Source organism: Podarcis gaigeae (genome assembly GCF_964106915.1).
Source record: "Podarcis gaigeae genome assembly, chromosome: 3".
Classification (NCBI taxonomy): domain Eukaryota; kingdom Metazoa; phylum Chordata; class Lepidosauria; order Squamata; family Lacertidae; genus Podarcis; species Podarcis gaigeae.
In genome coordinates this window covers 19,214,834-19,236,334 of record NC_139680.1, presented here as the reverse complement: position 1 = coordinate 19,236,334, position 21,501 = coordinate 19,214,834, and the positions used below count along the sequence as shown (strand labels likewise).

The 21,501-nt window shown below is 42.1% G+C and overlaps 1 protein-coding gene across 43 annotated transcripts in view; it reads left to right on the top strand.

Annotated features, from left to right (window-relative positions):
- Nucleotides 1-17,323, top strand: part of PUM2 (pumilio RNA binding family member 2) — a 63,986-nt gene extending 46,663 nt beyond the window's left edge. For 23 of the 43 annotated variants that reach the window (XM_083730012.1, XM_083730018.1, XM_083730005.1 and 20 more), the window contains 8 exons: nucleotides 5,363-5,630; nucleotides 7,512-7,641; nucleotides 7,900-8,028; nucleotides 8,259-8,396; nucleotides 10,691-10,816; nucleotides 11,133-11,254; nucleotides 11,858-12,050; nucleotides 14,524-17,323. In XM_083730012.1, coding sequence (XP_083586138.1) covers nucleotides 5,363-5,630; nucleotides 7,512-7,641; nucleotides 7,900-8,028; nucleotides 8,259-8,396; nucleotides 10,691-10,816; nucleotides 11,133-11,254; nucleotides 11,858-12,050; nucleotides 14,524-14,655 — 1,238 coding nt within the window. In that variant the 3' untranslated portion in view covers nucleotides 14,656-17,323. Of the gene's footprint in view, nucleotides 1-5,362; nucleotides 5,631-7,511; nucleotides 7,642-7,899; nucleotides 8,035-8,258; nucleotides 8,397-10,690; nucleotides 10,817-11,132; nucleotides 11,255-11,857; nucleotides 12,051-14,523 lie in introns of all 43 variants that reach the window. The other 20 variants (XM_083730007.1, XM_083730002.1, XM_083730009.1 and 17 more) reach the window with 1 other exon arrangement.
- Nucleotides 17,324-21,501: the final 4,178 nt, after the last annotated feature.

The window sequence follows — 21,501 nt, the reverse complement described above, 5'->3', positions numbered from 1 at the left end:
TTGTACACCTTGAGGTTAGTCTAAAACCTGCCGAGACTTCCATCTTGTGCATTGATGGTACACTGTGAGCTACATAAAGCACAGACACAAAAAGACTCAAAATGGAGGCAATCTAATATAGAGGCCCTCAATCCAAGCAGGCTGTAAAAGCTGCTGCATTTTTAATTACAATAATTTCAACTTTCAAATTACACTGTGTCCTTTTGTACAGTAACAGAAACCTCTTAATACGCCTTTATGACTGTCTAGCCATCTGCTCTGAAGGATGCTTTTGTGTGGACGCTTTTTACATTAAAAATCAAATTTTAAAACATCATCTAGGAAATTAAAATGTTAGCTTTTCAGATGATGATGTGATAATTTCCTAAAGCATAACTTTGCGCAAAACTTCAGTGACAATTTGAAGCGTGCACCTTTTGCTTCTAAATAGTTAGTTGAACAAATTTTACAGGTCTTTGATGCAGAAGAGTGCTTTGTACCCAAGGGTGTTCATACCTTTGCAGAACAGACACCTGCTCATGCAACAGAACTTCCTCTTCCTCTTTTTTTCCTGACATGCACCCCCTCAATTTGATGTGGGAGGGGGAAATTGCAGGACACCCCAAGGAGCAGATTTGGGGCTGCAAAGAAGAGGAGAGAAAGGGGATGTCCTGTTTTATGAACGGAAATAACCTATAGTGTTGAATTTCACCCATAGTATCCGGATAGACAAAAATGCTTTGATTAAGGAACCTCTGCACACTGACAGGAGGTGTAGAATTAATATGCCCTGTTATCATATTGGGCTAATAAGGTTTCAAACTGAGAATTCCTTGCAAGTGGATGAAAAAGTAGCTAACGTGTTAAATTATCTGCAGATTTCCCCCCCCCCCCTTGTTATATACAGTATATGAGTCACTTTTCCCATAGTGGCTCAAAGTAACTTACAATAGAATCATACAGTTGTAGACTTGGAAGGGGCCCAAGAGTTCATCTAGTCCAAGCCCCTGTAATGCAGGAATCTCAGCGAAAGCATCCGTGACAGATGGCCATCCAACCTCTGTTTAAAAACCTCCAAGGAAGAAAAGTCCACCACCTCTCGTGAGAGTCTGTTCCACTGCTGAACAGCTCTTACGGTCTGGTCAGAAAGTTTTTTCGAATGTTTAGTAGGAATCTCCTTTCTTGTAACTTGAAGCCATTGGTTCCGAGTCCTACCATCCAGAGGAGGAAAGCAGGAAAGAACAAGCTAGTTCCCTCTTCCATGTGACAGCCCTTAAGATATTTGAAGATAGCGATAATAAAAGCAATTGAAAACGCCCTATATACAGATAAAAGATGCAAAAGATTGCATCCCACTAAAAGAGGCTGTAGTGGCATGCTTCAGATTAAAAGCCAAAAGCTCAGGTTAAGAGAAAAGTCAAACCTGCAGTTAAAGTAGATGAGGGTTTCTCACCCCAAAATTCTCAGTACCTAAAATGGTATACACCATCAAGATTTATGAAGAGTTTCTCTCTCGAGAATAAGTGCTAGCTTTTGGAGTTGTACAGAAATGGGTTAGTCAGAGAGAGAGAGGGAGAGAGAGAGAGAGGGAGAGAGAGAGAGAGAGAGAGAGAGAGAGAGAATAGGCTTCATTATTTCATCTTTGCAAAATTTATGCTGCATAAGAATCTGTATTTGTACTTATTATTCCAGCTTTCAGACATTAAAACATAAAAAAAAATCAGATTTGAATTGCTTATGGATCAGGACTGTCACCTCTCTAGTTCTTTGTTAGCTCTACAAAGAAGAATATCAGAATGTGTCTGGGTTGTACTCAGTGCTTTGTGAGCAGAACTCCACTCATGCAACAAGGCTTTCCCTTCCTCTCCCCTGAATGCCTCAAAAATCTGCTGTGGTGGGATCTGTGGATCTGATTTTAAAGGATGGCTTCAGGAAAGGGGATAGGAAGGAAAAGTTCTGTTCTACAAGCAGAAGTCTCTTAAGATGGTGGAACATTGGGTATCTCCTTTTTTCAATATCACAAAAGAATTTCTTAGCCTGTTTATATTGTATTATTTTCTGTCTTAGAGAAAATTCAGAGGCCCAAACTAGTGAGAATAGTTTCTCTCAGAATAGAAATCTCATTTTATCTTTTGTGCATTGCTCCTTTCTTGACCCCTTTTTATGAATTGTTTTTCCCAGTGTGTTTGCTCTATTTCTTTACCTTACCTGCCCACATCTTCACCATGATATAGAGATGCTGTTTTCACCTCTGCTATGTTTATTATTTCTGCCATCGTTCTGTCACTGCTTTCCTTCCACATACCTGAATATATACAGAAGTCTTGATCTAGCTAGTTTGATTTCTTACAGCGTTGGTGGTAAAAACATCAACAGATTATTTCATGTCACATTTTATAAAATGACTGGGGCAAGATTTTCTGTAGAAGATGGAGAACAAAACAAGATTATTCCCCTTTTGTATTTGCCACTACCTGCTAAATAAATAAAAGAAAAAATTGTTTCCAGGGACTATTTTCCAAATAAGATTAGTAAGTCAACTTGTTCATAGCCTGGAGGATCACATGCTAAATGCAAATCTGATCACACATTTATATTTAGTAACTTTGGCTATCAAGTAAATTAAAATGGAAAAATGTTATGATTTAAATTCATGGGCTTTTGTTTAAAAAACAAACAAAAACAAATTGTGTGCAAGATATTCCTCATTTGTTATGCCTTGATTGTGTGCGCTAATAACACCACAAAGTGGGTGCAAACTAAATTCTTCTTATGAATAAGAATTTTTATGCAGATCAATAATACAGACTTTGGAGTCTGTGCGCTTAAATTACAGGAAATGGTACCTAATTCTTTTCACTTGATTATTAAGCTAACTTTGCTGCCACCTGGTGGCGTTCACCTTGTTACTGCATTGAACCTAGTGCCTGTATTCCCAGATTTAAATCAACATTTAGTCTTCAGATGTCCATATTAATAATACTGCAAAGTAAGTTTCCTCTTCATGCAGGCTGACTTCCAGGACAAGGACTGGTCATTTTTATTTCTCTGTACCTTCAGAAAAGAGGGCAGAAGGAAACGTCAGGTTCTATTCTTAACACATCAAGCTGCTTCACTACTATTCTGTCCTTTCCTCTTCTGTGGATGTTTAAGAAATGCAAAACTGATGTGTCTGTGTTTTACCTGTGCATAACTTACCTGTCACTATATCTCTGAAAATGGGGGCTGTTTGTAAAATCTCTATAAAAGCAATGGTTAAAGAGATCTGGTCATTTGAGTAGCTCATATAAGTGAAGTCCATTGAGCGGGATCCAAGAAACTGTTGCTTACAGAAGAGACTTTCCCCCACTGCCTCTTTGCTACTACAGCCTCTGTTTCTTCCTATGAACTGTGCCAGGGAATTTGCTGGCCCCTCTGCAGTAACATGGGACGTAGCAAAAAGGGGCAATCTGTTTCCACAATGGGATCTCTGGACCCTACCCCCATCTTGTAACTAACATAGTAGTCAAGCTACTAAATCTTTGTGCTGGCCTTTCGCTGTGAGCAGTACTTGTTCAATATGTACATTCTAAGCTGTTGTGTGTATCACTATCTATCTCACTGGCTTTCTTCAGATTTGCTAAAAGCCGATATCATGCTACGGACTTTAAACCAGTTTTGGATGATATATTGATATATATCGCCCAGCCCTAGCACCAACCACTGACCTCCACCTGGGCAAGCCAGAGGTGTTGTCCAGGGCACGTTCTGGACAGGGAAAAACTCCCAAGGAGGGTGTGAATCGGGGGCCAGTGACGAAAAATGGTCTGGAGAAAGTTCTGAGTGTCAAGTAGAGGTCTGGGAGACCGCATCCAGGTTCCTCACTCCTATTCCTGGGGGGGGGGGGGGGGGAAATAATTCAGCATGAGCTATTTTCTTAAATTGAACAATTGGGGGGGGGTGTCTTTTGCTAAATCACTGCCATTACTTGGGTCTAGTAAGCGTGCAGTAAGTTTGATGTGTTGATAATGTAGCTATAGGTTTGGTTTTTTTTAAAAAAAGCAGTTGATTGAATCCAAAGGTTGCACAAGCAGAAGACAGTTCATGCAACCAATCTTTTTATTGTAGCCGCAGCTCATGCTGTTCAGGAGGACTCCCAGCCCTCCAGAGACGCTTTGCGGAGATGCAGACTAAGAGGAAATACCAGTTGCATGAGTGGTCTTCAACTCATATACAGACTGTGGCTCTATCCCAGTGTCAGCTTGGAAATGTTCTATCACCTTTCCTAAGTGATCAGTTAAATTAAGCTGTGCTGGTTAGACTTGTATGTTTAATATGATCCGTATTTTATTTAAATTAATTACTCACCCCCCATTTCCCCCCCATATTTGCATCAAAGATTCTAAACCAATATAATTTACGTGTGGATGACAAGTTGCCATACTTTACTTTCACATCCCACACAGTGAATGCTGGATTGGCCTCCCCTCTGTTACCTCACAGGCCTGGTTCCATGCTAGTACCATCAGCAAATGTTTGCTGTAGACTATCTGTAAGTCTTTAGACTAGTGCTTAAATAACATGAACCAAATTGGTATGGTGAGTGCTGGCTAATCAATGTGGCTTAAGATGTCTTCTTTGCAAAAGCTTCCAGTTTTGATGTTGTCTTAGTAGCAGTTGATCTTGTGCTTTGTAGAGGCAGGAGCGATCTGGCTGTTTTGGGAGAAGCGATAACAAAGCAGTCAAGGCAGGGCTTTGAGTATCTCTTCTGAAAACCTCTGAAAATCAGACTTCCAGGTTCTTTTTTCTATACAAACATTGATAGCATATTAAGAAGCTGCCCTACTGAACTTTCACGTTAATCCTTAAGAGAGGAAGTGTGAAGGGTTGCTTCGATTTATATCATAGAACGGACCCACTGAAATCACTGAAGTTAGATTAGTCATGCTCATTTAAATCAGTGTATGATTTAAATCAGAGTATGACTTCAATTGATACAACTTAGCGTGCCAAGTGTGAGAGTCCGGAAAGAGTAGCTGATGATTCGCTTTAGTTCCTGTGGTTGGCATAGCGTGTATACTAGTTGCCCGTTGTTGAAAGTTCAAGTTTTCTTTTGTGCAAAGTGCACTGGTTGGTGTCCGAAAGCTAGTTGTGGGGTTCTTGTTTTATGTTGGAGCTGTCTCAATTTTATTGCTGCTTCACCTTTATTATTATTACTATATTTCTTTTTTTAAAAAAAGATTTGCTCGTTCCTTTCTAGTGGTAGAAACTACTTTACTCGAAATTTAATGAAAATGAAGTGCGAGAAGACGCTCATTATTCTTCCTGATTTCTTGTACAATTTATATTCTTAGTATTTACGGCATAATTAAGACTTCTTACTAACACGGCTGCTTCATTGTAGGAGGACTGACCAATGGTAGTGGTCGCTATATCTCTGCAGCCCCTGGAGCAGAAGCAAAGTATCGCAGTGCAGCAAACACCTCCAGTCTTTTTAGCTCCAGCAGCCAGTTGTTTCCTCCTTCGCGCCTCCGTTATAGTCGGTCTGACATTATGCCTTCTGGACGTAGTAGGTTACTGGAAGATTTCCGAAACAATCGCTTCCCTAATCTTCAACTAAGAGATCTAGTTGGACACATAGTTGAGTTTTCACGGGACCAGCATGGCTCTAGGTTAGTATTTGTAACTTATGCTGATGAGTTTGGAGAGCACTTACAATGATAAACATTCCCTTTAATTGGGTCTTGCGGGGAAACACATGGAATTTTTGTCATTTTAATTCTCAACGTGAAAAGAGCTAGAGCTTCTTAATGGGCCTGTTCAGACAATGCATTGTCACCTGGGAACTTTAGGAGTAAGCAGGCGTGGCCATTTGGCTTTCAAGCCCTGTCTTCTAAAAAAAAGGCTGAGAGAAATCTTCATTCTCAGTAATGAATCACAATCAATTTATACGGATTTCATTCCACTGAAGTTGATGATTTCATCTTAGTGTAGTCATAATAAATAATGGAGATATTAATTTACAGCAATCCCTTCTAGGACTATGCCAGAGTAGCTTACCAGTTACTATTTAACTAAAATTTCATAAAGAAACCAAATATCATGGAGGACGTGAACCATTTGGTTCCCTTCCAGTCAGTATTCAGGCCTCACCATGGGCCTGAAACTGCCTTGGTTGCGCTGGTCGATGATCTCTGGCGGGCTAGGGACAAAGGTGAGAGCTGTTTCCTAGTTCTGCTGGATCTCTCAGTGGCCTTTGACACCATTGACCTTAACATCCTTCTGGGCCGTCTAGAGGCACTGGGAGCAGGGGGCACTGTTATACAATAGTTCCGCTCCTTCCTCCTGGGCCGTGTTCAGAAAGTGGTGGTGGGAGATGAGTGTTCAGACCCCTGGGCTCTCACTTGTGTGGTCCCCCAGAGTTCCATCCTCTCCCCCATGCTTTTTACTATCTATATGAAGCCGCTGGGAGAGATCATCAGGGGGTTTGGGCTGGGTGTTCATCAGTATGCAGATGACACCCAGCTCTATCTCTCTTTTAAATCAGAATCAGTGAAAGTGGTGAATGTTCTGTGTGAGTGCCTGGAGGTGGTTGGAGGATGGATGGCAGCTAACAGATTGAGGTTGAATCCTGAGAAGACAGAAGTACTGTTTTTGGGGGACAGGGGGCGGGCAGGTGTGGGGGACTCCCTGGTCCTGAATGGGGTAACTGTGTCCCTGAAGCACCAGGTGCGCAGCCTGGGAGTCATTTTGGACTCACAGCTGTCCATGGAGGTGCAGGTTAATTCTGTGTCCAGGGCGGCTGTCTACCAGCTCCATCTGGTATGCAGGCTGAGACCCTACTTGCCCACAGACTGTCTCGGCAGAGTGGTGCATGCTCTAGTTATCTCCCACTTGGACTACTGCAATGCGCTCTATGTGGGGCTACCTTTGAAGGTGACCCGGAAGCTGCAATTAATCCAGAATGCGGCAGCTAGACTGGTGACTGGGAGTGGCTGCCGGGACCATATAACACCGGTCTTGAGAGATCTACATTGGCTCCCAGTACGTATCCGAGCACAATTCAAAGTGTTGGTGCTGACCTTTAAAGCCCTAAATGGCCTTTGTCCTGTATACCTGAAGGAGCGTCTCCACCCCCATCATTCAGCCCGGACACTGAGATCTAGCGCCGAGGGCCTTCTGGTGGTTCCCTCATTGCGAGAATTAAGGTTACAGGGAACCAGACAGAGGGCTTTCTCGGTAGTGGCACCCGCCCTGTGGAACGCCCTCCCATCAGATGTCAAGGAAATAAACAGCTATCTTATTTTTAAAAGACATCTGAAGGCAGCCCTGTTTAGGGAAGCTTTTAATATTTCATGCTGCATTGTTCTTAACACTCAATTGGGAGCCGCCCAGAGTGGCTGGGGCAACTCAGCCAGATGGGCAGGGTATAAATAATAAAATTCTTATTATTATGTTATTTTCAGCTTTTTTAAAAAAAACTACTTTGCTCTAGTTATTCGACTTCTATTCAACTTGAGGTTTTTACTTATGTATAATTCTGGTGCTTACAGATTTATACAGCAGAAATTAGAAAGAGCCACTCCAGCTGAACGTCAAATGGTATTTAGTGAGATTCTGCAAGCAGCATATCAGCTGATGACGGATGTGTTTGGGAACTATGTCATACAGAAATTCTTTGAGGTAAGTGTGTAAAGGAAGCTGTTCAAAGGTTTTTAACCTCTGAGTTTGTTCTGATGGGGGAAACCTAGACTATATTACGACTCCCGTGTTTGTGGTGTTGAAGGCTGCTCACATGCTTTTCTTTCCAGCTTTCCACAGGTTTGAATAATCTACTGATAGGTGATTTAAATTTCTTATAGTGGCGTGAGATGACTTTCATAGTAACACGCAGAGAGGTGTGCTTGGTTTTTGTTAACAGTGCCTTCCCTTCTCTTGTAGTTTGGAAGCATAGACCAGAAGTTAGCCCTTGCTACGCGCATTCGTGGGCATGTTCTCCCATTAGCTCTGCAGATGTACGGTTGCCGTGTAATTCAGAAAGCCCTTGAGTCTATCTCACCTGACCAGCAGGTAATTGTAAGTTAGAACAATATTTTTGTATTCCATTACAAAAAAACCCACAAATGTAAAATGTTTCCTGTTTTGCTTTGCTGGGAAACGTGCTTGTAACAATATAGTAGTCTAATTCTTTATAGAAGGCACTATTCTTGTTAAATCATAATTGGGAAATGCACACTTGCGGGGAAAGTAACCTGTTACGGACCTGTGTAACCTGGTAATGCCAAATTATTCCTCTGTAGAATGAAATGGTGAAGGAGCTCGATGGGCACGTCCTGAAATGCGTGAAGGATCAAAATGGAAACCACGTGGTACAAAAATGTATAGAATGTGTCCAGCCCCAGTCACTCCAATTTATTATTGATGCTTTCAAAGGACAGGTAATTAGGTTTTTTTATATTTACTTTCTTTAACTGAGTGGTTACTATCCATAGTCGGGATGTGGGTGGCGCTATGGGTTAAACCACAGAGCCTGGGACTTGCCGATCAGAAGGTCAAAGGTTCGAATCCCCGTGATGGGGTGAACTCTCGTTGCTCGGTCCCTGCTCCTGCCAACCTAGCAGTTCGAAAGCATGTCAAAGTGCAAGTAGATAAATAGGTACCACTCCGGCAGGAAGGTAAACGGCGTTTCCGTGCACTGCTCTGGTTTGCCAGAAGCGGCTTAGTCATGCTGGCCACATGACCCAGAAGCTGTACGCCGGCTCCCTTGGCCAATAAAGCGAGATGAGCGCCACAACCCCAGAGTCGGTCACGACTGGACCTAATGGTCAGGGGTCCCTTTACCCTTTCTATCCATAATCACAACTTTTCAGGTAACATTGGTTAGCACGCTGTTGCAAATATAGTCTTCCTAAGTGTGTCTCATTTGTTTAGGGTCCTATCCAGTGCTGTTGTTCTGCTGGTGCAATGGAACATTATTTCCCCTGAACCCCCCCCCCCCGAACCCTCAAAATCTGATCCAGGGGGTTGGAAGACCCTCTGCAGCAGGCCAAGGAAGGGAAGCTCCACCGTGTGAGCAGAACTGTGTGCACACAGGGTCGGATGCAACCCTTAATTTGCCGCACAGGGCCAAGCCAAGACATTTTGCCTCCTGAGGTGAACAACAAAATGGCTTCCCCCTCTCTGCCAGGGAAGAGACGGGGAGTGAAGATTGATGTCAGGAATAAAGGGGGGATAAAGATATATATCTGGATCTGTTGCCCTGTGGATCGTGCCGCCTGAGGCAGTTGCTTTACCTGGCCTCATTGGTGGGCTAGCCCTGCACAAGCCTCTCTGCTCAGGGGGAGCATGGCCCACCTATATCCAGAAGTTCTGGTTGGTCACCTACTTCATCAGCTACAGGGATATGGTTGCATGCATCCACTGGCAGGCTCTGTGCTTATGAGCGGTGCAAATGAGCGGGCTGGCAGGCAGATGAGGGCGAGAAGCTCACTATGTCCCTTGCTGCTTTTGGGTCTGGCTGTTACTGCCATCAGGGGGTACACACAGCCTGGGATGTATGCTGCTTCTTGGGATTGCAGTATACTGTTCTCCATAAGAAAAGCTTGCTAGTCGCCCCCCCTTTTTTTCTCTGTAGCAAGTCACCAAAGAAAGAAAAGTTTCCTTACCTATGTATGATGAGAGTGGCATGTGCTTTGGAGTCTGCATGCATTGCTCTGCCCTGCCAGGTTGGTTCTGAACAGGGAAGAGCTTCTCTGTCATACAGAATCTCCGTTTAGATAAGTGGCTTTGCTTGATGAAGACTCCTGGTTATTTTTCAGTAGCGGGGTTGGAGAGCTTTAAATAATGCCAATATATTTGGCATCTGGCAACCAATACACCCCTTCGGTTTCCGATGGTACTTGGGTAGAGAAATATAAAAAGCCTGGGACACAACTGTCTAGCCTAAATACAGAAGTATTTAGCCTAGCCTAAATACAGAAGTAATGTATTTGGCATTAACTTGGGAAGTGTACACTCGATTATAACCAAACAGCCTCCTGGTGTATGTTGTGCTCTAGGAGGCTTAGTTTGGTCAGAACTGAGTGTACATAATCATCATCATCATCATTTGTTGGAAGCTGTCCAAAGTGGCTGGGGAATGAATGAATGAATAAATAAACACTACTACTACTAATTTTTATTTTTATTACTACTACTACTACTAAACTTCCAGAGTTAACACTAAATACATTACTTCTGGTAAATGAGCCACCATAGCTGCTAGAGGGCCATGAAAATTTGTGTCCCTGGCTTTTTAGACTCGTCTACCCTTGTACTACCTGAAACCAAAGGGCACATTGGTTCCCAGATGTGAATTTTTTTCAGCTGCCCTACCCCACTGTAGTGGTCTTCAGAATACAGACCCCTTCACATATTAAACTCTGTAATGGGTCGTGAAGAAAAAGTTCCTGTCTTGTGCAACAGGGGATCAGAATTTTCCTATAGGTGCGGTGTAATTTCTTGCCAAAGGGAAAATGCACGAATATCTGTGTTCAGTGTTACACAATATATTAAAAAGTAAAAGTCACTTGTTTTCCCTCCTTCCAAAACCATGTTTACATCGAATGTTTTTCAATAATGTGGTGTAATTAAAGGTGGCAATTTCTCCTTTTGGACACCTGAGGCATCTTCATCTGGAATAGAGCAAATTTAATGCAGTATGTGTTAATAATTATAATCCTGTCATTTTAAGGTGTTTGTGCTTTCAACTCATCCTTATGGCTGCAGAGTAATTCAACGTATTCTGGAGCACTGCACTGCTGAACAGACACTTCCCATTTTAGAAGAACTGCATCAGCACACAGAACAGCTTGTGCAGGTTGGTGTACACTGAAATATTCTGGGGAGCACAAAATATATTGTGTTGCTGTATTTTTATTAGCAAATATTAATCAGAGTTTGGGTATATTGGAAATAAATTCTTTAAAAAAAGATCATGTCAACCTTTTCATTTATTAGATTTTTGGTGTAGTATCTGTTGGGCATTATCAGTTTCCCTATAGAACTTTAAATGCTACAATTCCAAAACATGGGTATGTAACAGTGGTCTCCTCTTCAACTTAGGTTTTTTGGGTGCGTTAAAAAATGGTAAACTAATGTATATGCTTGAGACAACTTAAGTGTGTTACTTTCAGGATCAATATGGGAACTATGTTATTCAACATGTGCTGGAACATGGACGTCCTGAAGACAAGAGTAAAATTGTGTCTGAAATCAGAGGGAAGGTTCTAACTCTGAGTCAGCATAAATTTGCCAGGTATAGTTAACAGTGAATTACTAATTGCTGTTTAATATTGGGCAGTGAGTGACTGCTTTATTATTCCTTTCTGTGCCTTTATATCTGCCTTTCTTTCATCTTGGAACCTAAGGCAGTCACCCCTTTAAGGCACCGACCAAACCCAGACCTGAAATATAATAGGGTCAGTTTAGCCATTGCTACTCCTAAGTGCTCCACGGGATATCTCAAAAGACTTGGGCCACGTGATAGGAAGCCAAGCTGGGATTCCTCCCTTTGCAAGCATCGCCTTTCCTAAAAAGTGGACAACACCGCCATGGGGAGCGGTTGTACTTCTCTCTGATGGATATGAGCATGCAATGTTACCTCTTCTGACACAAGGAGTCATTTCAGCAGAATCTGCACCTCAGAAGTTAATGTACGGGAGAGGCCACAGGGATAGATTAGCACGATACAGTAATGTTGTGTTGTCTCATAGTTTAAGTGCCATGTATTTCATTTCAGTGTGTTGCTTTTAATCTGCTTAGTAATGTATTTAGCTGGATCTAATTTGTCTCTTTATCTAGTCTTTATTCCATTCCATTCAGTAATCTTTCCTGTATTCTGTTCCGTAATCTTTTTCAGTAATGTGGTAGAAAAATGTGTCACTCACGCATCTCGTGCGGAAAGAGCTTTACTTATTGATGAGGTGTGTTGCCAGAATGACGGTCCTCACAGTGCCTTATACACCATGATGAAGGACCAATATGCAAACTACGTTGTTCAGAAGATGATTGACATGGCTGAACCTGCTCAGCGAAAGATTATAATGCACAAGGTAATTGTGCCTATCTGCTCCAGACTTTGAAAGAACTCTTAATTTAAAAATCATTTCCCAGCTTTTGCAAACTTTGGAGGACTCTTGCATGCTTTTGTGTCTGACAGTTTCTTTCTCTCCCCGACAACCCAATAACTCCATGTTTTAATTCCTCATTTTGTAAGTAGCATAATTGAAAATCGGATGAAAGTTAATGATACTGATTTCAAATAGGTTATTTTAAAATTTATGTGTTGTTCATATGAAAAAAGTAAAGGTTAAGGACCCCTGGATGGTTAAATCCAGTCAAACATAACTATGGGGTGCGGCACTCATCTCACTTCAGGCTGAGACAGTCAGCATTTGTTCGCGGACAGCTTTCCGGGTCATGTGGCCAGCATCACTAAACAACTTCTGGTGCGACGGGATGCCATGATGGAAACCAGAGTGCACGGAAATGCTGTTTACCTTCCTGCTGCAGCAGTACCTATTTATCTATTTGCATTGGTATGATTTTGAACTGCTAGGCTGGCAGGAGCTGGGACAGGGCAACGGGAGCTCACCCCGTCGTGCGGTTTCGAACCACCACCCTTCTGATCAGCAAGCCGAAGAGGCTCAGGTTCATATACATATGGATGGAAATGATAATTTATCCACCTGGATAGCTCTGTTGGTTGGAACGTGGTGCTGATAATGCCAAGATTGCAGGTTTGATCCCCGTATGGGGCAGCTGCATATTCCTTCATTGCAGGGACTAGAAGATCCTCAGGAGTTCTTCCATCGCTTATGATTCAGCCATAACCATGCTTTTTTACTTGATTGTAGATACACACCTGGTTGCAAATAATGTTGAACTATAGTTAAAAATAAACGATAGCTAAATGTGAACAAGCAGCATGCTTGTGTGTAATGCCTGCTTCACTCTTTCCATGCTTTGTTTATTACTTATATGCAGTGCTTTTTTCTGGGGGGACACAGGGGTATGCATACCCCTAAACATTTTGTGAATCTAAGTTTGGCCTCATTGAGGGGCATTATTTCAATATGAGTAGGAAAATGAGAGTACCCCTAAACATTTTTTAAAGAAAAAACCCACTGGTTACCGTATTTTTCGCTCTATAGGACGCACTTCCCCCCCTCCAAAAATGAAGGGGAAATGTGTGTGCGTCCTATGGAGCGAATGCAGGCTTTCGCTGAAGCCTGGAGAGCAAGATGGGTCCGTGAGCACCGACCCCTCTCGCTCTCCAGGCTTCAGGAAGCTATCCGCAAGTCTGCAGCCCGAAACCTGGGGAGCGCAGCGTTGCGCACCCCGAGCTTCGGGCAGCTATCCGCAAGCCTTCAGAGCCCAGCTTTCGCTCCCGGACCCATTCTGGACGCTGGGGTTGGGGGAAGCTTGCGCTTCCTCTGCCCCAGCCCCATGGCTAAAAAGGAAGCCAAGACAGCTAGCGGGATCCATCCCGCTAGCTGTCTTGGCTTCTGCCAAAGCCGCGTGCAGCCTCTCCCGGCTGGAGAGGTTGTGCATGGCTAAAGAGGAAGCCAAGACAGCCAGCGGGATGGATCTTAGCTTCTTTGCTCTTTGGGGCCGGGGGGGGGGGGGGGAGAAATAATTTTTTCCCTTTTATTCCCCCCCCCCCAAAAAAAGACCCCTAGTTGCGCCCTATGGTCTCTTGCGCCCTATAGAGCGAAAAATACGGCATATGTAATACATGATTCTCCCATTTTAGCCTCACAGTGAGGTCAGTTAGGCAGAGAGTGAGTGGCTGACCCAAACCACTGAGCTTCAGTGCTGAGTGGGGATTTGAATCCTGGTCTCCAATGTGCTGCTCTTGCACTGCCCAGAAACATTCCACAACGTGGCTTGTTGTGATGGGTTCATTCCTCCTCTCCAAACAAACCATGTTCAGAAGCCAAATTTTGTTCTTGGCTTACCTCTTGCTTGTTCGGAGAAGCAAACCACTAGCTTGGATGTGAACATCATTGTCTGTGAACTCTTGAGAAGGGAAGGCTTAAAGGAAGACATATCTGCCCCAGTGGAAGAGTTCCTTGCTAGGAAGCAGTGGATCAAAATGTAGTACAGTGGTACCTTGCTTCTCAAACTTAATCCATTCTGGGAGTCCATTCGACAACCAAGGTGCGGCTTCCGATTGTCTGCAGGAGCTTCCTGCAGCAGACGTTCGGCTTCTGAAAAACATTCGCAAACCGGAACACTTCTGGGTTTGCGGCATTCAGGAGCCGATTTGTTTGACAAATAAGCCGTTTGGTAACCAAGGTACCACTATAATTTTTCTTACACCTGGTCCTCACTTGGGTTCATCTTAAATATTATTTGTCTCTGAACATTTTATCATTGATCTCGGAGTTCACAAACATGAACGTAAAACTAACAAAGATGTCTTGAATATTCTGCTTCAGAATATTCTGCTTCAGAATATTCTGCATCTGCTCTCTTCGCGGTAGGAATGTTTTGACTAAAAACTGGATTTTTTTATTGCAGATTCGCCCCCATATTACCACCCTGCGCAAATACACCTACGGCAAACATATCCTTGCCAAGCTGGAGAAGTATTACCTGAAGAACAGTGCTGACCTGGGCCCAGTTGGAGGGCCACCTAATGGAATGCTTTAAGGACACATTCAGAAAATCTTGAAGATGAATTTTATTGTGAATTATCAAAACATACAACTTAACTCAAAACGTTGTGATTTTTTTATATAAAAAAAACCCTATTTATTGACTCTTCATGCATTTGTAAAAAATTTTATTCATGTGTATATTTTTGGGGAATGAATTGCAACATATTGCCATTTCTTATCAGAGACCTATCAGATTGTGTGGCTCACAAAGCACAGAATGCCTGTAAATGATGTAACTATCCGAATAGCTCTCACATTTTGTAAATTTTTACCTTGTAAAGTCATTGAATAAAATAGTTTTTAAAGGGAAAAAAGTACAGTATTCTTTTAATATACTGGCTCACAATCTGGTAGGTCTCCCCAACATCACAGCACATGTTTATATAGTTGTATATAGAAATTAGTTTAATTTCTCCCCCCACCCCTTTGTGCGGAATCCTTTTTTTATAACAGATGAAAATAGATGATTGCATAATTATTATTTAACATATTACAGAAAGTTAAGTTCTGTATTTTGGTGGTTCACAATTTTATAATCCAAATAGCAATCAGGGCACTGAAGAATACCAGTAAGGAATGATAAAATGTGAACATTGAGGAATAGTTTCTACCTTTTTACTTTGGAAACAATTGTTTTTTCTTTTAATGTAATGTGCCCTTTTCTCTAGCAGTGTATAAAAGCCATGTATATACTTAAATATTTAATTGATGTGCAAGATAGGGGAATAAAAATCAAGGTGGTACTTTGGTCCAGCAACGTACTGTCTGGGAAAAGAGTAAACCTGCATTAAAATAATAGGCAGTCAGTGGGCATAAGGTGTGTGCTTTGCTTTGCATATACAGGATTTGAAAGTGTTGATAGGCTTTGTGTTCTCACAGGTAGCTGCAAACGGTAGGCAGTTAATGGTGGAGGAAAGGCCTACTGAGACTTTGATAGCTCAACATCTAAAGCATGATTAAATATTCAAATAACTTTTTGCTTCCTTATAAATATAAGCATTATATAAGTATAGTTAATAGATGTAAGTTTACCGTTTGTAAGCAGATTTCTTGTTTTCAATGTTTTACAAGCCTTGCTAATTGAGTAGTGACGCTTACTTTGGTTGTACAGATGTACATTTGTAAACCTCCATGCTGTAAATGTAATTTGTTTTACCCCTTTTGGGAAGAAAATTTGCATTTTAGTGTATATTCATACCCCTGTCCCTTTTTTGCCCTGACATAGTGTTGTATAATGTAAATTTATTTCAGCAAATCAAGACTGATTTTTAAAAAGATTCTATCTTTATATGGTTTCAGAACTACGAACCAGCTTTCTTTTATCTATTATGAGGAAATGTTTTTGTTTAACATAGCTGTTCTGTTAATATGGATATTTGGGGAACTTAATCAGTTTAAACATTAATGAGAATAAAGGCAAATTAATGGACTGAAATACTGACCACACAAACCAGTGCTTCTTCCATCTTAAATGTGGCACGATTTGTTTTTGTACAGAAGAGTACTGTATTTTTGGACAGCTTACTTCATCCTAAAGCAAATATGTATGATACTGTCAATTTTTCTCTGAACAAGACACTGTAACAGTAAGATAAAAGCTGTACATTTACAAGCGGCCTTATGTACATTTCCCAGTTTCCTTTTTAAGGCAGAATTGTGACCATATGTGTATAATTAAAATCCTTTTTAATCCTTTGCCTATGAAAATATTTTGGAAAGAAGCTTACTTTGTATATTCAGTTTTGGAAAGATAAAGTGCTTTGTATTTTGTTCAAGTCAGTATTTTGTGTAAACACTTCATTTTGATGTCATAACATAGGTGCTTTGTCTCAAAGCTGCTGGAAGTAGTGATTTGACTATAGATTGCGTTGAAACCTTTTGTGGAGAGGCCTAGAGAGAAGATAGGAGAGCAACATGTCATCTCATTTACAAAACGCTCATTTTTATTAAAAATACAATCACAGCATACAGACATTTGCTTCCAACAAAATTTAGTATGTTGATAATTTAACACAACTGCTCAGCAGTTACTTACACCTTAAAATAACTCAAGTATCTCTCACAATTTGAATTTATATAGTAGTTTCCTCCTTTCCCTATATTTAACTTTTGAATTTAAGTTTAATGACAGTTAATACATTTTCCCAGTAGATACAGGAAACTACTAATCTTTCCAGGGAGTTTGCTGTTGGATATGGTGGTTCATGAGAGGGGAGGTGTGTAATACCTCTAGTCTACCAAGTAAAAATTTCTTCCATTTGTCTTAAACAGTCTTCAAACAATAATTCAGTATTCTTTGGTACATTTCAAATCTGTTCTGTAACCTCTTGGCTGGCCTAAGTAGCAAAGTTATACTCTAATAATATTTTATCTTCTGTTAATCTGACCAATACTTTCTCTAATCAGTTGTATATTTCTGCAGAAGTAGTGTAGGAAACCAAGCATACTTTGCCACATAATAAGCTTTCTTGGTTTGAGGATGTTCTTCCCCCTACAGTCTCTTCCCAATGTAGATTTGGTTATGGAACATTTTTTCCTAGTCTGTTTAGGTCTGTTCTGCCTCTAGGCTGCTCTTAGTTCATATTGAATAATGTAATGTTCACTTGTAATATGCTGTAAAGAAAACAACAAAATGAAAATGTGTGAATAACTTTATGCAATATGCTTGGTCTTATGTTTTGATTCTTATCAAAAAGCCTTGGGTTAAACACTCGACTAAAATTGCTACTTTCATTTCTGGGTTTAGCAGGTCTCCAAAGGAAGTTTCTATCAGTATTTTCTTCCTGGGTTTAATCAGTTAAAATTGTGGAATTTTTAATCACCTCTACAGTTTTCCATTTGCTAGAAGAGCCACTTAACAGTATTTTAACTGTCTGACTTTGGACCCTAATAACTTGGTGAAACTGAGCAAATCTTTGTAGAAGTCACAGTAAAAGTGGGCCTTTGTGTGTCCATTAGAGGCTTCATCTAGATTTGAGGGGGCTGGGAGCCCCAAAAGTTGATGGGCATTGGCATTCCAATGGTGTGTGTGTGCCGTGTCATGTGATTGATTATGTGGGGCAGGGATTATCTGGGTCCCTCCAATATTTTCTTCAAGTTGGCACCCCTGAGACGAAGAGTGCGGAAGGTGATTTTTTGCCAATTTCCCCTTTCTCCTATAATGCTCAGTACTACCACCTTTGAAATTCCAGAGCAGCTTTTCAGCAGAGGAGCAAGGTGGTAAGTGCCAAAAAATACGGTCTTCCCCAGCCCGCTTTTCAGTGAGAGCGTTCCATGCGTGCAGTCCTGCTCACAGGAACTTCTGGGTCTTCTCAGCCTTTGGCCCTTCAGACATGGTTAGAATCCCATCAGCCTCACCCAGTGTGGCTAATGGTTAGAGTTGCGGGGATTTTAGTCCCAGACACCAGAGAGGCACCATGTCATGTAAGGCTGCCCTAGATAAATACCAATGAACCTGTGACCCATATTCCAACTACCTTACTGGCTCTAATGGGAGTTGGAGGCCAACCACATCTCAAGGGCTACAGGTTCCCCTTCCCTGAAGTGTCTGTCAGCATTTTCACCATTAAATCCACACCACAGCATTTCCAGAGACTCCAATGTTTCAGGTATTTTATCTTGGTAGTGTCAAACACTAACTAGCAGTGGAGCCTTAGTTGCAAGCCAGAGCAGAGATACATCCCTAGGTCGCTACCCTATCACATAAGACTTGGCAGAAATGGTCAAATACGTTACAGTAATATATAAGAATGGGGCAACTAACCTGTGGACCTCAAAACGTTGAATTGCAGTTGCTGTTGGACTCAACTAGAATAGCTAATGGCCAAACGTATGGGAACGGTACTTAAGCAGGTTGTAGGAGGCCACTGGTCAGCCAGCCTTTATAGAAGCAGAATCTTCCGCCAGACTGTTAAACATACATCAACTTGATGACCCCCAGTGGAGTTTTCCCATTTGAGAAGCATTGGCCCGATTTTGCATCAAGCTGCTATTGAAACAAAGCTCACCAGATGGCTGCAGATTGAGAAATGGGCTCCCTGTGGAACTAGTCCTTTGGATCCAGGCCTAGGTGGTCACACTGCATCCCAGGCTGGTGGGTTGGTTGGCTGACTTATTTATTTAGATGACACTATTCTCTCTCTTAAGCAAAGTGTAGTGGAGCTCGAGAGTTTTAGCAGACATAAGATAAGCAGGTCCACCTTCTGATTTCCTAACTGACCTTATAGTAGTTGCTTTAACTCGGTAATGGGAAAACCACCAACACACTTCCTTATGACCATATACAGTGTGCTGGCAAGTTTCTTGCTTGCATTTTGCTGCAAGACTTTCCGCCCTTTTCTGGACTGCAATGTTGAGTCACAGGTTACACCTCCAGAGCCACACCTATTTTGTTTTCTTTTAAGGTCTCTGCATTTATTCAGAGCACTCTTGTTTCTTTCCATTACCGCTCCTGCAAGGGAACAGGGAAACCTAATGAACAAGGTTTTTCATAGCCAAAACATCCTACAGCTATCCCATGGGCCATCCCTTTTCCCAGAGACTTTGCTAGTGATTTTATGCTGGCTCTGTGGTTTCTATTAAGACTGTGGACTCTTCATGCATAGTCATAGTGTGGTGTAGTGGTTAAGAGCAGTGGACTCATAATCTGGTGAACTGGGTTCGTGTCTCCGCTCCTCCACATGCAGCTGCTGGGTGACCTTGGGCCAGTCACACTTCTTTGAAGTCTCTCAGCCCCACTCACCTCACAGAGTGTTTGTTGTGGGGGAGGAAGGGAAAGGCGAATGTTAGCCGCTTTGAGACTCCTTTGGGTAGTGATAAAGTGGGATATCAAATCCAAACTCTTCTTCATAATTCAGTGATGATTTCTGCTGTTCAGATTCCAGCTACGTTGCTTAAGATCTGTGGCAGCTGGACAATGGAATGTGTTGTAGTGCCTGCTGTAATTTTTTTAAATTCGAAGCTACATCTTAAGAACTGAACGCAAGGGGAACTGGCAAATGCGTCCTAATAGCCTTACCTGGGGATGCCAGCAGGCAGCAGGTGCTCTAAATCTGATCTGTACCGGAAGATATATTTTGTAGGGAGAGGAGCTCTAACCAGATAGTTTTGGAGGTGGGAGTGGAGTGATACAGGTGCAGAATACCAGACCCATCAGTTAGAAAGATTGATTAAACGAAACAAATGCTTAAAGATGCAATCCAAAGCATGTCATCTGTGGGAAAAGACCAACTGAAGTCAGTGGGACCGATTTCTGAATGTGGGTAGGATTGAGTGGTAAATACCCCTGCCTGATTGCTTTGCTTAAATTGTGAGTTTTGCGCTGTGGCTGCTCATTCCCTCATTCAGCTGCCTGATACCCCGTGGCAATTTGCTGATGTTTCATCAGTGCTGGAGCTATTGCGGCACGTGCTTTCTGAGGATCCTATATATACTGTACTTTTAAATGTGTTTGTAGGAAGGGGTGAAGGGTGTTACTGTTTTGTTGTTTATATTATGTATCTTGTATTTGTATGCTGTGAACCGCCCCAAGATTTTCAGATGAAGAGCAGTATACAATTTTTGTTGCTGCTGTTGTTATTTCCCTTCATATTTTGGAATAGGATTCCTATCAGAGATGACACACCTCCAGCTGAGTGGAGGAGCAGAAGATACAACCAAGGGAACAAAATTCCCTTTGAATGAATTTACAGTAGAGGGAGATGATGATGATGATGATGATGATGATATTTATACCCCACCCATCTGGCTGGGCTTCCCCAGCCACTCTGGGCGGCTTCCAACAAAATATTAAAATACAGTAATGCATCAAACATTAAAATCTTCCCTACACCGGGCTGCCTTCAGATGTCTTCTAAAAGTCTGGTAGTTGTTGTTCTCTTTGACATCTGGTGGGAGGACGTTCCACAGGGCAGGTGTCACTACCGAGAAGGCCCTCTGCCTGGTTCCCTGTAACTTGGTTTCTCGCAGTGAGGGAACCGCCAGAAGGCCCTCGGTGCTGGATCTCAGTGTCCGGGTAGAATGATGGGGGTAGAACACTCCTTCAGATATACTGGACCGAGGCCGTTTAGGGCTTTAAAAGTCAGCACCAACACTTTGAATTGTGCTTGGAAATGTACTGGAGGTGAGTTTCTAGCCTGAATTAAGCACAACAGAGGTGTGTTGCTCTCCCAAAATTGGCTGCCTTATGAAGCAGTGTATATTTGCTTCCAGTGTGCACTTTGTGGGTATATTTGTACATAGAGCAAAGCCTGCAAATACACTAGAACATCCAATACTCCAGTACATCCAAATGACACTAGACTCAGTACAGCTGACTCCAGAACATCTTCTGCTCAGAAGTGAGGAGAGCCAGTGTGGTGTAGTGGTTAAGAGTGGTAGACTCGTAATCTGGGGAACCGGGTTCGCGTCCCTGCTCCTCCACATGCAGCTGCTGGGTGACCCTGGGCTAGTCACAGCCCCACTCACCTCACAGTGTTTGGTGTGGGGGAGGAAGGGAAAGAAGAACATTCGCCGCTTTGAGATTCTTTCGGGTAGTGATAAAGCGGGATATCAAATCCAAACTCTTCTCTTCTAAGAACAGTTACCTCTCATGCCAGAATGTGACATGATCCAGTCACTACTGCTGCCAAAGCACTTTCTCGAATATCTTATTTAAAGATGCAGAATCTTATCTTGGATAAAAGTATTTAGTAGCTCTGGGCTTTCCTGCATTTGCAGTTTCAAGAGAGACCATGCAATGCTTTGCTAAAATGCTTGTTTGTGTTTGTGTGTGTGTGTGTGTGAAGTCAGAGAATCCCTGTCCCAAACTAAGGATGGCTTTAAGAAGCTGCTGACTCAC